The following is a 16,494-nucleotide window of genomic DNA, read 5'->3' as shown; positions in this document are numbered from 1 at the left end:
TATGACCTGACACTATTTTGACCCCTGAGTAAAGACTCCATTACTGAGGTTTCGATCCAGCTTCACTTAAATCATCTGACTGCTCCTCCGCTCCGCTTTTGCACAATGAGGTTACAAAACCGTCTGCTGTCTGCTGGCTGACGTCATGGTGGCGTATCCCTGGCGTGAGTCTGGCGGCTCCGTGATCTTCCTCTTCCCCTTTTCCGAGTGCACGCATGGCCTCCTTCAAAACGCTGTGCGTGCACGGAAACCGGCGGGCACAATTTCCGAGATAGGAACTCAGATGTCAAGTGCAAACTCGGCTGTTGTACGATAGGAGCGGGCCAGAGGACCGGCGATGGCGTAGGTGGGTGTGGTCTCATGTGTGCGTTCCCGTACCCGCCCTGGCTGGAATGCCAGAAACGGGGAAGACGGGGCTTTAATTGAGCGTTTCCAGACACCCTTCCTTATAAATACACCTTCCAACAGTGGTGATAGATCCCCATCGCAGACGCACACCAGCAACACCACTCTTGAAAGGGCATTTTTATGTGTGGCTGGAAAATTATGAAGAAAGTTGACGATGAATGTTAAGAACTCGCTGAACGTCCAGCTGCCGCGTCCGCTCAATGGCGAACGACAAGAGCGGGACGACGACCGCAGCCACAGAAGTCCCAAACTGACAAAAAAAACTGTTTGAGGTAATTACATTTGTTCTTTGGGGTATGGACATAAAAAGGACACGAACTCTTCAGGCTTCCTGTGTGACCTGAGGCAGTGGGAGGAGTCTAAGACACACAAGGACGTGCAGAAATAATTAACATACATTTAAATAACAATGAGGATGCAGCATGTTCCTGCGTGTCAATAACAAGTCACGAGAGGCTGGAATGTTTGGTGACATGGCTGGCGCAAGTATGAAAGGCGCACGCCACAGAGGCGTGATGTCAGCGCCGCTACGCTGCGATGAGAGGCCTGTCAAAATGAGGCAGCTCCTCAGAGATGCACGGCCCGACAACGAGTTCTTCTGTCTCCAGTGAAAAGAGCACGATCCTAATGAAGCCATGAAGGCAGAGAGGAGAGCAGGGTTCACCTGAGGGAAAGCTCCGCCTCCAACAGTCTCCTCGCCACAGCTTCAGCCTGATGCTGCTGCATGCAGAGTTGGACTAAAATAAACGAAAAGTCCTCATTTCCTTTCACTTGGGATAAAGGAATCGTTTGTGATCCCTTTGCAAGACCAGCGCATGATGTGTTTTTCTAAAACTGCAATATTCTCCAGGCTGTTTGAAGGGACTGAGGTCGCCTGTTACCTTTAGATCCGCATTCTGAACCAAAATAAAGAGGACGTTCCAGATAACAGGGTCACTTCGCTGAAAGGTAAACAACAACCACGGAGTGTATCAAACCAATGACATTTAAATTAGTGCTGTAAAGAAGGGAAAACATGTTTCCCCGGTGCTTTTAAATTCAGGTTCTGCTCAAGATTTAGAGAATGTCTCATGGACACAAGAGGATGAACAGTGATGAAGCAGGAGCACGGAGGAGGAGGAGGAGCGCTGGGGATCCTGGGGGCAAATACTTAACAAGCTCAGCAACTGCAGGACAGAGAGCTTCCACTGGAAGAGAGGGGAATTACAGCCGCACATTCACCCTCATCATTTCAAGAACGCCAAAAAGTGCAAAACGACCCCCCCCCCCCCCACCTAAAATAACACTGAATAGAGAGCGACGCACAGCCTGCAGCCTAAGAGCAGATGAGTCCCGTTCTGCATCGCTCCTGACGGTTCAGCATCACGCGGTTAACTGAATTTTAACCTGGAATATGATTGATTTGCACCGTCTCAACTAGAAACAGATGTCCAGATCAATCCGGAGGCAGGGAGCTTTGAGGGGTGACCTTTTCCCGTCTGATGCAGAGCTTTTCCCTGAGATGTATTTGAATCTATTGCATATGTACACACTGCTCTCCCTGCTCCACCCCTCAGGAGTCACGCAACACCAACAGGTAACATCCACCTGCTCTCGCTCTTCCTCCTCCTCCTTCTGCTCTGGTGCCACAATCGAGCTGCAGAGTTAAAACAGCAGCGACAACAACGCGCATCAGCAGCGGCTGAACAGCAGCGTCACGCAGCCATGTGGACAGACGGGGAACTGCAGCAGCCCCAGCACACCAAGAGTCTTTTATACCTTTAAACAGTGCACAGAAGTGTGCACGTTGGAGCCTCTGTGACGTCATAGAATTCAGGGTTTTGTAATGTGTGTCAGAGGAGAAAAAAAGAGGAAAAAAAATCAGTGCACAGGAAGGATGTCAATTTTAGATTTATCAGGAAACAATGGGGTCGGTTTCAGTCGTTAAAGCCAAGTTGCTGACAACCCCCCACGCCCCCCCCACCCACCCCCCCCAGCTCTGCTCTGATTAATCCCATTAATTTAGCATCAAACCCAGCTAAGCTGGTCACCACTGCTGCTGGTTACAGAGATGCAGAACCTCTGAAGCTACCAACACACTTTCAAAAAGCAACCTCGTGATTTTCGACACACCTTTCGACAGCTATTTCACACACACACACACACACACACACACACCACCACCACAGCCTCCTGCAGGGTGACGCCTCCATAGCGCTCCTCCGGCATCACCCTCCACTGATCTCTGCGTGATCACTTATCTGTAAAGGCACCTTTAATAAGTCCGATTAGCACCTGTTCTGCAACTTTGCGTGATGGATAAGCTAAAAGAGCATTCGGGGTAAACGTGTGTGTGTAAAGTTGCCTAACTCTGTCCAACAGGATGCCAGCTGTTGGGTGCCATGCCAAGCAAAAGCAGCGGATGATGGGGATTACTGCAAAGATCAGGGGAGGAGAAGGTGAAAGAGTGGAGCCGCATGTGTGGAAGCAGAGTTGACGGCAAAACTTTCAGCTGGTCAGAACAAATCTCCATGAAATCCTTGATTTTTTCTTGTTGGCGCAGAGAAAAGGCCGCTCTTAATGTCTGTATCAGAACAAACCTTCTCGTCTTTGGAGATGTTACCTCCAGCTGTGCCAGGATCCTCTGAGCCGATGAGGCCCAGGATCCCGACCAGGCGCAGCCTTAAATATTTGAAGAGTTTTGCGGAACAACAGGAGTTTGGGGGAGGGGCCGTGTGTGTAAATGCCCGATGTTGGGACGGTGGGAAAACGAGAGCGGCCAAAAACGGTTTTACTGAACCTGACGCAGAGCTGCATCACACCTACAGTCAGCACAAACTCTGTAACGCTACGCACTCTTCCGCACTATTTTATCAAAAGTTCTTCTTAAGCCTGCAGAAATATTTATACAGAAATATAGAAAAATAAAAATATATATATAAATGTCTGTGTGTACAAAAGTTCAGTATGAAGCAACAGCGGTGAACAACAACATAAGCTGCTAAATTATCTGATCAATTCTAGAGAAATTCGTCACAACAGAATTAATTGAATTTCCCTCTAAATTCAGCCCAAATGTTCTTCTGATTTCTTTTATTCCACAACATTAAACCTGCTGTGATCCTGCTCCTCTAATAACACAAAGTTTTAAAACACCGCACACTCCCACTAAGGTTCCCATGGAGACTCGTCTTGACAGGCTCAAAGACAAACAAACATGGACACAACGAAGGTCTGGAGCTTTTACCTTGGAAGAAGCTCTTGACGCGGAGGTAGGACACTGCAAGGCGCAGTACAGACAGTTTGTCCAGCTTGGAGATGACATCTGGGGGGAACGGCAGCAGGCTGGCCAACCGGTCCAGCTCCGCGTTCAGCCTGTCCCTGTGGCGCTTGGACGGGTTGGTCTTCTCATTGGAAGGGTTCGGCTTCCTGATGAGGACGAGATCAATAGATGATCCTCAATGGAAGTGTGCGTGCGTGTGTGTGGTGTGTGTGTGTGTGTGTGTGTGTGTGGACAGAAGTCGTGTTTTCAGCTGTAAATAAATACATTTTTCCTCTGGATGGGCTCCCTGCAGACATCCGGAGTGCCTCGGCAGACAGTTAGCATGGCCTGCTGACAAGGATTAACTTGTTTAGCTTCACTTGTTGGACTCGCGCTGTTAACGGCAAAGTTAGTTTAAAACTCCTGGACGTGACAGGACGCAGACGCCGCCACCCTGCCGACCTCTGAAAGCCTTTCCCTGCGAGACCCTTCGCTTCCAGGCTTGTTTGATTTTTTCAGCTCGTATTTATGTAGCGGTCTGAGCTCGTTTGGATGCTGGGATCTCTTCTATCACAAATTTAGTTCCTGGAAGAATCAACTGTTGGAAACAGTGTGAAAAAGGGCGACAGACGCCCAGAGAGGTTCCGGCCTGTCGGCCCACGTTTCTCCTCTGCTCTGTGGTCCACAATGACACATGAACAACTAAACCACACTTTACAAAACTGGCTGCCTCTTAAAAAGCATTTCCTTTTGACCTGTTTGTTTCCTCCCGACCCGTCTAGGTTGGTGCTTCTGATCGAGGCTTCACCTCACTCCTGCGCTCATCTTATTGCTGTTCTAAAATCATTTCTAGCTTTTTTTTGCCATGTCTGCTGCTGAATGTACACGACGCGGCTCCTAACACGACACCTTTATGTAATGGTCAGCTCCAGTTTCCACAGCTGAGAGTTTCGCCACATACGCAGAATAGTTTTGCAGCAAACTTGAGCTTTGCCTGCTTTCTGCTCACTTAATATTATATCCTCCACGTCTTCCTGTTGAATATTCTGTAAATAGGGATGCGTTTGTATGCAACACATGACTAATTTCAACTTTGGCCAAGTAAATATCTCACACATTAATCACACGGTAAAATCTAAACAAGAAATTGGGTGAAATAAGATCAGAATGAGTGTTCAAGAATGTCTTGTGGCTTTTTGGAAGGTACTAGAATTAAATGTGTATTTATAAAGGAGCGGCTTCGCACACCGATGTGGTGCGGCGCAAAACATGAAAACTTTATAAATGCCACAAGGCTTGTTAAATTATCGCCTCCCACTGAAAATCTTATATAAGCAGCTATTCACTATTTATGCCATCAGCTCGCAACTAAAACTCCCATCAAACAAACTTTGAGGCTTTTCACAACAGTCAAGGAAAAGGGCAAAATAAAACCCAATAAAAAGCTCCTTTAACGGCCTCTTTATGCTTATTAATTTTTATTATGAGTTGTTTTTTTTTAGAAGTCTGACAGTTGCTACAGCCCAAAGTGCAGGACGCACAGTCACTTTTATATCTTCTCCTGGGCTCTTATCTCCCAGCTCCTCTCTAAAGGCAGGTTTTGTCACACAACCGCTCAGCACCGGCCACTGATGGGCCGCGTTTGAAGGGGCTCCTTAACTGTTTCTGGATGGGCTTCCTCCTCTTCCTGCCCGCGTACATGCAGTCTCCCGGAGGGATCATGATCGTGCGCTCCGTGGATGTAACAGGTGCGCTGCGGGAGACACAGACGTGGAGTTGAGTTCAAACTTCGCACCAGTGACACCTTCTCCCCCAGTAAAGTCAGTGGGGCTGACACGACGTAGTGGTGCGCATCTCTGTGTTGAGTAAACACCGAAATACACAATTCTGCTGCAACAGCACATAAGAGACACGGTCAATGGCTGATTAGAAACACACCAAGAAGTAAAATAACATGTCGGTCCGTCTTGAGGTGAATAATAAATGGAGTTACACGCGTGCAGGGAAACAAAGAAAGCAAAAAGAAATATTAAGAAAGAGGGGAAAGAGAGCTGTACTCACCCAGAATAACGGTGGGTGCTGGTTAATTCCAGTATAATGATGGTTGTTGGGTCACATTCACTTCAAGTGCAGATTACAGATGCGTGCACCCGACTGTAATGATAAATGATAAATCCAGGCAAATAAAAGAACGCAAGAGGTCCGTAGGAGCTCCGTGCTGATGTTTTCGGGCAGATGTTGCCTGATGCTTTATACCCAATTCCGTCGCCTTCGCTTGCTCGTGTTTCAGGTGGTGGATTCCTCTGAATGACATGTCGAGCTCTTCGCACGCAACTCTTGGCCTCGCAAACACGGCGCCAGCGCACACACATCGCGCGCGGACGCGCGTGCGAGAGCGCACACACTACGTTGCGCTGCTTTCGAGTGCCGTCGGCTTGTGGGAATTATTTTAATGTCATTATATTTTTGTTTGCTCTCACGCGAACGAATTCAGACAAGTTTCACTAGCACTTATGGGGATTAAACGTGTGATGCGTTTTAATGACGGGTGTTAATGTTGCTCACAGGAAGCAGTGCTCGATGAGAAATTGTCTGTAAACACTCCTCGTTCGTTTAAACCGATTTCTACCTTCAAATTTGCTGGCTAGAAAAATAAAGAGACATAAATAAATATAAAAGGTAACGTTACTCGTGTTTCTGTGCGCTACGCGTATCAACTCGCGTGTATTACTTCGCAAACGGGCCATTTGTTTTGCGCCGTGCCGAGCGTATTGCTGATGTCCGAGGTTCCGTGAATGCAGCAGCTTTGCCCCAGCTCGAGGCTGAGGGAGGGCTCGCACGCGAAGGGCAGCGGAGGCTCCTTCCGTGTTCCACATTCGCAGCCAGAGGACGGGAGGTGCCCGCGGACCGGAGCCTTTTTTCGGTTTCCCAGCGAAATAGAAGCCGCTATTCTTCCCAGAACGACCGCTGTGTTTAATATAAAGCTGTGACAGACGGGAGTGTTATCCATCCATCGCAGGGACTTCCGGAATCTCCGTGGCTCTTTTATTTTCGGGGGATGCAGTTTCCATCTGCAGAACGCGCGGTGCAGATGGCCGCGTTTCGCTCTGGGATCTGTTCGATTTCGTTTAAAAGCGACTCCTGTAATGTGCCACGGAACTCCTCGCATGAGCTGCTTCCAGCTGCGGAGTCTGTGGAACAAATGGGGACGGGTTCGCGTCTATAAAGGACTCCATCGTGGTTGTCGTCGTGTTGTTTTCCGAATGTGGCGGTGCTAGTGCTTCACGTCCGAAACGCACGATTATGCATGTGTCATCTTTAGTATCCAAGCCGCAAAGATATGGCGTTAAACATCACCATTTAGCCTTCCCCAGTCATTAGGAGTCTCCTAAAGAATGAATGTGAATTAGCAGCAGGCAACGGTAGCATTAGAGGCTGTTTGCTGTCGTCTGAACCACTGAAACATGCGTTTTTAATAAAAGGGCAGGAAAACAACGGTAAAGTGAATAAAACACGAAGATACTACTCCTAAATGTAGAAGTAAAGTCTGTACGCCAACTTATCTATCGCCCTCTAGTGTACAAAGTTAAGCAGTACATGACTACTGGACACACACACACACTGCATGTTGATCATTTATTTACTCACGCAGATATTCAGCTTTATTTTTTTTTAAAAAGATGACAGACAATTAATGCTGTGGGACATGATCACACATCCAATTAGAGAAAGCAGAGCTTTGATAGTGGTGGCCTCGATGGCTTGTAACCATTAATATTTCGCTGAACTTGTAGCTTGATTACCCCACATGATTTACAAAATTCAATGAGAAAACACAAACCAGTGTTTCAGAAACCTAGAGGCAAGGTCCTCCCAATACGCCAGGTTAGCTTAACTAGTTTAACTTAACAGTTGAACTATACAATGTGTGAAATCTATCATATTTATCGGCCTTTACATTGATCAACAATCCATAATGGGATCCACCTTCTCCGAGACGACCGGCAACACAAATTTCACATATTATTCACGTCTCTGATGTGTTGTGACAGGTGGGGTGGGAGATCTGAAGGGTCCCAAGCTAGCGGGAGCTTTAGTATCAGTGTAAATCCACTGGCCAAATCCAGGCTGCCTACAGATAAGCCCAGGTTTAAAGCTGCACTAGTGCTGCAGGGGGAGACCTTTGCACGCGAGTGTGCATGCGTACGTGGCTTTGTGTGTCTCTCTCAACATACAAGGCCTGTGGCTTAGCACACGTTTCACAATAATGACGGCAGATGTAAACAGGACTTAGAGAAAGCCATCTGCCAGGTTCTATGGAGAGCTTTCCATTGATTAAGAGCGCTGTGTTTAGTATCCTGGGATTTCAGGAGACGTGCACGGCGCTGACATGACAAGTCTAATTCTAATGGACATTCATAATTGATGAGATGGTTGGTATCAGAAAAAGGGGGGGTCTGACACGCTTGAATCTGAGCGGGATGACATCGGACAAAGAGAAGCAAACGGCGTCAACAACCCGACGGCTGTTTCTGCCGCAGTAGCGAGGCAATAAAGACGAGCGGTCTCCTGCTCCTGTCACACCTCAGTTTACACGCAGCAGGGAGGGGCGGGGGGGGGGGGGGGGGGGATCTGTGGATTCGTGTTTTTCCGAGGGTCATTTGTGTTTATATGTGACTGTGAAAACCCCAAAAGTAAACAAGAGAGAGACAGCGGCGTTGCGAAAGGCTGGAGGTGCTGGGAAATCCTGGGAGCGAATGCGTCACCGTCGCGAGGCTTAAAGCTGAGAGCAGAATGTTGATGTGAAATCAGGCAGAGCTGGCCTGGCTTGCATAAACGCTGCACAAGGCCGCGGCGGTTCTGATTACTGTTTATTGGACGTGTTCTGGTGTTCTAATCAACAGCTGCTCACATGTGGACCGTCTGATGTGGACGTCCCCCGACAGAGTGGGCCACAGATTAAAAACACCACAGAAAGTGAGGAGAACGTGGCCAGAAAACCTCCTCGGGCTTCAACTCGTCCATGTTTCTATCAAAGAAAAAGGACCCGGAGAGGTGAAACGCGCTCGTCTCAAAGGTCAAAGGTCACATTAACCTTTCACGTTAAAGTCATGGCTAAAATGACCCTTTTTAGGTAAATGTTGGTGGATTTTAGTGCCGCTAATGACACATTTGGTTCATCTGGTAGTGTTGGGGAGATTTTCACACTTTGATTTCATATTTTTGGCGCCTTTTCAGAAGCAATTTGTGCCGAAACACAACACATGAAGCCTGTTTACAAATTCGGCTTCAAGTCACATTTCTGCCCTGAATTTGAGCATTTTATCAAAACCAGAACTTTGGGGAGAGGTGGAATTTTATTTATTTCATTTTAGCAGCGACTGATCTGGGTCGCAGCAGGGGCGGCTAAAAGTCAGCGTTCCCACTTGTGGACGTCCTCCCAGTCGTTGTCTGAAATGACGGACGCTCCTGCACGTGACGCACTGCTGTGCGTCCACTTCACGGACGGACGCGGAGAGTTTTATGAAATGTTATTGAGTCTGATCCAAACCACATGGGGTGAAATTAGTTGGGAGGAAATGGAATGAGTCCCTTCATTTGCAGCCCACATGTCATAGCAGTGGTAATAAATTCCAAATGATTGACTGAGCCAGGCCCAGAGGGACGGACACGCTTCCCTCTGCTGAGCCGGACCCCCCCCCCCCCCCTCCCGGCTTACGGACCCGTCTGTGCCCAGATCATCCATGCAAACTTCAGAGACTACAAAGTGTTGCAGCTGGACCGTGTTAGCTGGGTTTGGGTTAGCTGCAGATTACGTGGTGGACAGTGATGTCCGGTAACGTCCAACTCTCCGTGGACAAGTGTTTCTGATGCAGTCTGACGCCAGAAGGTTGTTTTTGGGCCCGTCCTTCCAAATCGTTTGCAGCGGGAGACACATGTGGAAACATCAAGGCTGTGTTCCGGATGGGAACAGAAGTGGTCAAAGACAGCCCAGGTGCTGCGCTAGCACAAGCCTCTCGGGATCAGCTCGTGTCCTCGGGTGAGGAGTCCGCCGTGGAATCACCTTCCTTTGGCAGGACATGGGTTGTGTGTTCGGTCGTCCAGCCTGCTGACAGCTCCGCGTAGAGTCTACATGTACTGCATCATGTTGCTCCGACAGTCCATGACTGAAGAGGACGGACGTCTCGTCTGTAGCCGACCCCGCTCCGAGACCTAGATTATAAACACCTGGATCGCCCAACGGTGGACTCAGATGGAGGAACAAGGGTTGCGCAACGCACCTCAAGCTGTTTTCTCAAGTTTTGATTCAGAGGTCGACAGACACTTTCTTTGCAACCACCAAAGCATTTCTTTATTTAGGGATGAGAAAATGTGTCCGACAGGACTGGACGGCTCTGACTAATTAGCTTTGCTCTCAGTGCACCTTTAATGGAGTCTGACTATTTCAGCGGCGAGCACCTGGCTTGGCTGCTTCGTCTCCTGTCTTGAGACAAACCTGCAACCTCTCGAGCACATACTTTTCACATTTGTTCGAATCCCCCCCAGGCTCAGGTCCACCCTCACCTCTAATGTGGACCAACAGCCTTCACATGCTCTGCTTTAGGGTCCATAGGAGGAATTCTTTAAGGAAGTCAGTTCCTGGCGGGTCCAATAAAGGCGCTCCATCGAGACCCCTCGTGGTCCGGGACACGGACACGCAGGAGACTCGGGTCGAGGTTATTTCACTTTGCAGCCAGTCAGAGGTTACCTTTTGTTGGGAGAGCGGACCTGATGTCTCATCCACCCTGTCGGCGCTGGGACGCGAAAAAGCAGAGAAAATGATCACAACGTTGCGTTTCAACCCACTTTTCTGCACCCGAGGTTGAAGCTTCGACCTTTGACACTCACAGCGAGGTTCACCTGGTTGTCGTGGGTTACTGGCGCTGCTGCCAAAGGAGGACTGAAAGTTATGGATGGTCTCTTGCAGGATCTGCCTCTCCCGGCCCTGCGAGGAGCCAAAAGTGATCATTACAAATCACTTCACCTGCCAGCGATGATGCTATACTTTTACACAATTCCTCCTGGCATCCATTCCAGCTCATCCCTTTAAGCATGCCTGTTGAAAGCAATTCCAGCTAAATATGCTGGCTCTTGATGTTAACAATATATTATGACAGGAAGGGTGAGTTATACTGGAAAAACATACGATCCCTGGAGCCACACTACTGGAAGTCAAATACATATTGAAGCAAATGCACCTTCCAGCGTTGAGCTCTGATATGGCAGCCAAGATCTGTTGTCGGGGCCCATCTGTTTTAATACCCAGCTCTTTCAGGTCTCCGTCGGTCAGAGTCAGGAATGCCTCCATGTCCACCTACCAGAGCAAAGACACTGTCAGAAATGTGTGATCCATTAAAGATCCTGGGGTTTTTCAGTGCACTACAGAGATGGACAGCGTGGTGATGAGAGCAGTTTCCTTGCTGCTGAGAGGTTGTGAATCAAAGCGTATAGAATGAAAGGAAAAACAGACTTTAGGTTTTGTAATCCCCCTCTGACTGAAGATTGACTACCTCCTGCTCCTCAAATATAGGCTGGTATTTCTCCAGAGACAGTTTCTTCAGAATGCTAGACAGCTCATCTGAAACACACCAAACAGACCATGATTAAATTATCTGTGTGTGCACCGTCAGTACGTGAGTGGAAGAAAACAAGGAGCCTCAATACTCTGCATTTGATCCACTTTTTCTTAAATATTTACAGAATTACTCTGATTAGTAACGAGCGGCTGAACCGACGGCACGCAGGTCACCTTCATCGGTTATGGTCCCGCTGCTGGAGCCTCCGCTGCTCTTGGAGCGAGGGTGGGAAGAAGCAGAGGACAGAGAGTCTCCGGGCCCAGTAGGAGGCTTGGGCGTCGGTGACGGCGAGGGGGTCAGGGTGGGCGACGTGCTTTTGGACGTGGAGGAATTCCCTGACTGAGGTCTCTTCTTTAACTCCATCTTCTACAAAGAAACCAAGTGGGATGGAAGCATCAGTTCTCTGAAACGGTGAGGAGGCATTTTTTTCAAAAAGATAACGGATACCCTTCTGGAGTGGACGTCTGAGGCCGCCAGGCTGGGGTGGGAGTGGATGTCGGGCAGGTTGATCTCTGGCAGCTGCAGATTTGGGGGTGAGGGCAACAACGGGAACGGGGTCTGAGGCTGGCTGTGCTGTTTCTCGGGAAGTTGGGCCTTGGCGTCCATCAGCCCTGCTGCTCGCTTCCTCTGGGCCGCGATCTGGGACAGAACGTTGTCTGCGCTGCCCCCTAGTGGAGGAAAGAGGAAAGAGTGTCGTCTGTTGCCGATCCTGCCGTTTCCACGTAGAAAGGTGTTTCAGTGTAAACCTGAACGGTTGTGCGAGTCCCGGGCTACCCCTGCCACCCCGCTGGAGCCTCCTGAGGAGTGGGGGGAGTGGTAGTGGCCAGAGTTTGAAGGGGAGGACGATGATGGACCCTTGGTGATGCTGGGGAACTTAATGGACCTGCTCACTACACGGCTGACTGACGTCTGACATTAAAAGGAGGAAGAGGAGACAGAAGATGATTTTTGGAGTGATTAAACACACCAACAGGTGATTCGGGACACATTTTCACCCACAATATCTGAGTTTCCGCTGCTGTTCAGCTTCCTCTGGGGGGGCATGGGCAAACGCGGCGCGTCACTCTTTCCTTCCCTGAGGAGGCGCGAACGATCCGAGTTCCACGGTTCGAAGTTGGATGGAGGCAGGAAGGGAGGGATGACTGCCTTTAACTTGTCATTGGGCAGCCGGGTCAAAGGGGCGCCGCTCCTGAGCTGGACAGGACGGAAGAATGACACCAGTGGAACAAGCTGGCAGAAAATGTGTCAAGTCAATTTCATCTAAGGGTCACGAGAGGTGATTCCAGCCAAAATCACTTGTCTTCATCCGAATTAAATATAGACCTAATCTGTGTTGTTTATCAATTATGACAGAGTTAGCGTATCATCCCGGCCTACCATAGTGGTTATAAGAAAGTCCTCCTTTTCTGAAGCTGCTCTGCAGTGACCTGAAACGGGACCAAAAAAGCCAGTTACACCTTTGAACTGCTTAGATTTGAGGATTAAACGCACATTATTATCATACTGTGGGATAATAATTGTGCCCTGTCTCACCGGAATCTTTGGTCTTGACTGCCCAGGCGCCGCCGGCGTCCTTTCCTCCGAGGGCGGGACTGGGCGGCAGCGCTCCGTTGGACACGGCGGCGGGCTTCCTGCGCGCTTTCATGGTGGCGTCCAGCGAGGACTCGCCGTCGTCTGGGAACGGAGCCAGCCGGGTGGTGGACAGACCGTGTCTCAGGGTGTGAGTCAGCTTCAGCCGCCGGAACTGGTTGGACATGCGACTCCACCACGACTGAAAAGCGGCGGCGTGAATCAGGAATCAACGGGGGATTTCAACCATCGCCCGGTGTGTCAGGAGAGGACGCTCAGCCCTGTTGGACGACAGGCTTCGCTTGTCCGTTACCTTCAGCCCGCCCTTGTCGTCAGGAGGCACCGGGGCGTAGAGAGACTGACGGCTCTTGGATCGAGTCAAAGAGGCTCTGCCGCGGTGTTTGGACTTGTCCTTGTCCACTTGCATACACACGGACGCCAAGAGACGCACCAGCTCGGTGTCTAAAACAACCCGAGAGAGGGAGAAAAGGGAGTCACTCATCCGTGTTGGTGGAACTGCCTCTAAACTGCTGTTCAACAGATTAAAAATGGCCACAAATGTGGACAAAGCAAGAGAAAAGGTTTGTTTCTGCAGCTGTCCAGCTCATGGTCAGTAGAACCGGTTCCCCCGGTTCCCCCAGAGCCGTAGAGGAAGCATGACCTGGGTCGTTGAGCAGCATGACCAAATCAAAGGCTGTGTATCCGTTCTTAGCTCGGAGGTTGACGTCAGCACCTTGACTCAGCAGGTACTTGACAATGTCTTTATTGCTGGCAGCAGGAAGCAGAGGAACAAAGACAAGAACAGACTGATGATCATGAGCTGCTTCATTCTGCCGGCAGCGGGTTCCGGTCTGGACCGGTCTTACCCGTGGTAGGTGGCCTGCATGAGCGCCGTCCACCCGTGGACGCCGTCTTGCTTGTCCACGTCTGCATGCTTCTCCACCATCAGCTGGACCACTTGTAACTGTCCGCTGACGGCTGCCATCATGAGAGGCGACGCCCCCTCCTGGTTGGATGAGTTCACCTGCGTGGGATCCTCCTCCAAGATCTCTTTGACCAGCTGCAGGTTTCCTGAGCCAACATCAGCACTTGCTCAGACGGGGTGACCATCCACGAGTTAACCCACGTTAAACCTCGGGCTGGCGTCAACTTACCCGACTTGAGGGCGCTGAAAACGTCTGGTCTTCTTCTGTCGTCGTCTGTGCAGAAAAGAGCAATGAAGAAGAATCACTGGTGCAGGAACACGTGTGAAAGGGAACCTTCATCTGCGGCGCTTGTGTGCCTCAAAGGTTAAACTAGAGCTTGAAAGTGCTCGTCTGTGGTGATCACATGTGATTTCTCTCTAAGAGCTAGCGCTGTTAGCTCTGAACCAGACACAGAAACAGACAAGTGTGATGAAAGAGGAATAAAAGAGAAGCATCTCTGCTTCTTTGGATTTGGAAGGGGCCGGCCTCACCCGTCTGGGGTCGGACGGTGGTGATAGTGTCCAGATAGGCCTTCAGCTCTCTCTGCTTCAGCTGCATGGCCAGTTCAAACGCCGTCTTGGACAGAACGTTGACTCTGTCGGGGTCAGATCCTCGTTCCACCAGCTGCTGAGCCATGGCCACCTTCAACAAACACTCAAATAAGGCCAACAAGTAAAACGACAAACCCCCAACCCCTCACGACCCCTCACGACCCCCTCGCACCTTCCCACTCAAGGTGGCGGCCATTAAAGGGCCCCATAAGGTGGTCTTCTGGGAAAAGTTGACATCAGAGCCCCACTCTAGCAGCAGGCAGACCACAGCCTCGTGGCCATGCTGGGACGCCACCATCAGAGCTGTGACGTCCATGAACTCTCGGCCGCCACCCGGACACACTTCGGCCCCTCCAAATCCGGCCGTGCTGCCGCCAAAACACAGATTAAGAAAGGATGGAGAGAGAAAACCCTGGAAACAGAGGACAGCAGACCTGCAGCCGCTGTTGTTGTTGTTGCCGTTAGAGACGGCCTCTGCAGCAACAGCCAGATAATCACAGTCGTCCACATAGGCGTCGTTCTCCAGCAGCAGCTTGACCACGTGCGTGTGTCCTCCGCGGGCCGCCATGGTGAGGACACTGGCACCCAGCCTGTTCCTTCCATTAATGTCGGCTCCGTTCTCCAGCAAGATGTGAGCAACAGTCAGGTGGCCAAATCTAAAAACACACAGACATAAAGACCCTTCGCCAACAACTCTATGAGCCAGTAATTGGAAGTAATAGCCAGTTGTTATTACACTCTGACATGCAAAAGACATATGTAATGGGGCTTTAACAGCATTAGGACATGTGGCAATGTTTTTTAAAAAAAAAGAATTTGTAGATTATTAGTTGGGAAAGCGATGAACGTTTGCGGTATTGGTGGCCCCGGGCCCCACCGAGCAGCGTGCATCAGCGGGGTCCAGCCGTAGTTGTTGCGGCTGTCCACCGAGGCTCCTTTCCGGAGCAGAAAGCGGACCAGGTTCTCATGGCCGCTGGCTGAGGCGAACTGCAGCGCCGTGTTCCCTTCCTCGTCCGTGCAGTCCACCGGTACCAGGGACAACATGTCCGCGCTGTTACACTCCGACCCAGCTTCGGACCGCAGTCGGCTCTGCCGCCCGGACTCTCTGGAGGCTCCGGGCTCCAGGATCCCCCGAGCGGTTTCATAGTCCCCCTCGTCGCAGGCGCGGAAGAGCAGCAGCGAATTAGCGGGGACACCGAGGTTCATGTCTTCATCGGTGTCTCCTCAGCCCCGAATAACGACAAGAACTTTTCCTCTGTCAGTCGGCGTCGGCCCGTGTTCGGAAATCATGACGCACAGCCAAATAAAGTTGAACTTCAAGAAGTCTCCTTCTTCTTCTTCTCCTTCTTCTTCTCAGACTCTGCAACCATTAAAGCGCGGCTGGTGACATTCGTGAACCCTGGGGTGTAGTTTACTGACAACAAAACAACTTTGCAGCAGCCTGCCGGTGCTGCCCCGGTTCCGTTACTTCTGCGGGATTCCACACCGACAGCGGTCACCGATGGCACTTGAACGCCACACTGATTTCCGCTTTCTTTCAAAATAAAAGGGTAATTCCTTGCTCCGTTTTCATTTCGTAACAACTTTTAGATAATCCGTAAGCCTTTAAATAAGAAAGACATACATCCGTATCGTTTAACCATAATATTTTTTTTAAAAAAAAACAATGTTCACTAAAAGAAAAATACACAAAAATAAACATTCTCTTATTCAGTTTTGAAAACATAAGCTGAGTCTGTTGGGAACTGGGCTGATAAGTGGAGGGTTCTTGGTTCGAGCCCCAATGCAAACAAAATATGGAAGGTGTTCTGGTAGTAGGTTCTAAAATATCTGCTATTTTAAGGCCCTGCATCCAGAGGTGGACCTGCCTGCGCCCACATGTGCACCTTCCCGTGACCCTGAAAGGGATAAAGCAGTCACGACGAACAGAAACCGAGTAAGATAATTGCATTTACAATGTGACAAAAAAAAAGATTCCCACCTTTTAAAATATCAGTATTTTAGGTCTATTTTAGGTCCCCGTTTAATTCTTTGATTTACTGACATCACTTAAAATGGAATGAAGTTAAATGAAAATGGAATGAATAAATGAAAAAGAAAGAAAACGCAACAACATGCGATGCATGCATATTTCATGTACTGAC

General features: G+C 49.6%; 2 protein-coding genes across 5 annotated transcripts in view; both read right to left on the bottom strand.

The window, feature by feature from the left end:
• LOC130513432 (uncharacterized) overlaps positions 1-6,375 on the bottom strand; it is a 40,595-nt gene extending 34,220 nt beyond the window's left edge. Inside the window, exons 1-3 of one of the 2 annotated variants that reach the window (XM_057012167.1) lie at positions 5,711-6,375; positions 5,310-5,402; positions 3,635-3,816 (exon numbers count right to left, since the gene is read on the bottom strand). In XM_057012167.1, the coding sequence (XP_056868147.1) occupies positions 3,635-3,816; positions 5,310-5,371 (244 nt within the window). In that variant the 5' untranslated portion in view covers positions 5,372-5,402; positions 5,711-6,375. Of the gene's footprint in view, positions 1-3,634; positions 3,817-3,934; positions 5,287-5,309; positions 5,403-5,710 lie in introns of those variants that run through there. The other variant, XM_057012168.1, reaches the window with a different exon arrangement.
• Positions 6,376-9,974: 3,599 nt separating this feature from the next.
• On the bottom strand, positions 9,975-15,860 carry LOC130513419 (ankyrin repeat and SAM domain-containing protein 6-like). 3 transcript variants are annotated; one of them, XM_057012146.1, is made up of 18 exons: positions 15,228-15,860; positions 14,785-15,006; positions 14,523-14,718; positions 14,291-14,441; positions 13,989-14,033; positions 13,701-13,905; positions 13,496-13,602; positions 13,148-13,296; positions 12,799-13,036; positions 12,643-12,692; positions 12,265-12,495; positions 12,012-12,174; positions 11,713-11,933; positions 11,439-11,631; positions 11,200-11,267; positions 10,889-11,003; positions 10,538-10,636; positions 9,975-10,443 (listed from the first exon to the last, which is right to left on the bottom strand). In XM_057012146.1, the coding sequence occupies exons 1-18, from the start codon at positions 15,554-15,556 to the stop codon at positions 10,394-10,396; spliced, it is 2,832 nt and encodes a 943-aa protein (XP_056868126.1). In that variant the 5' UTR covers positions 15,557-15,860; the 3' UTR covers positions 9,975-10,393. The 3 variants fall into 3 exon arrangements, with proteins under 3 accessions (XP_056868126.1, XP_056868127.1, XP_056868128.1); XM_057012147.1 differs by having other exon boundaries at positions 10,550-10,636; XM_057012148.1 differs by having other exon boundaries at positions 12,265-12,459.
• Between the last annotated feature and the right edge of the window lie 634 nt (positions 15,861-16,494).

Source organism: Takifugu flavidus, chromosome 17 (assembly GCF_003711565.1).
Source record: "Takifugu flavidus isolate HTHZ2018 chromosome 17, ASM371156v2, whole genome shotgun sequence".
NCBI lineage: Eukaryota > Metazoa > Chordata > Actinopteri > Tetraodontiformes > Tetraodontidae > Takifugu > Takifugu flavidus.
Note: the sequence above shows the minus strand (reverse complement) of the source record. Positions and strands in the feature narration are given on the sequence as shown.

Coding starts and splice junctions, on each gene's coding strand:
- LOC130513419 (XM_057012146.1), bottom strand. CDS start 15,556: ATGAACCTCGGTGTCCCCGCTAATTCGCTGCTGCTCTTCCGCGCCTGC. Junction 14,442..14,522: donor CCGCCACCTTGAGTGGGAAG/GTGCGAGGGGGT, acceptor TGTTTGTTGAAG/GTGGCCATGGCTCAGCAGCT. Junction 14,034..14,290: donor CACCGTCCGACCCCAGACGG/GTGAGGCCGGCC, acceptor TTTTCTGCACAG/ACGACGACAGAAGAAGACCA.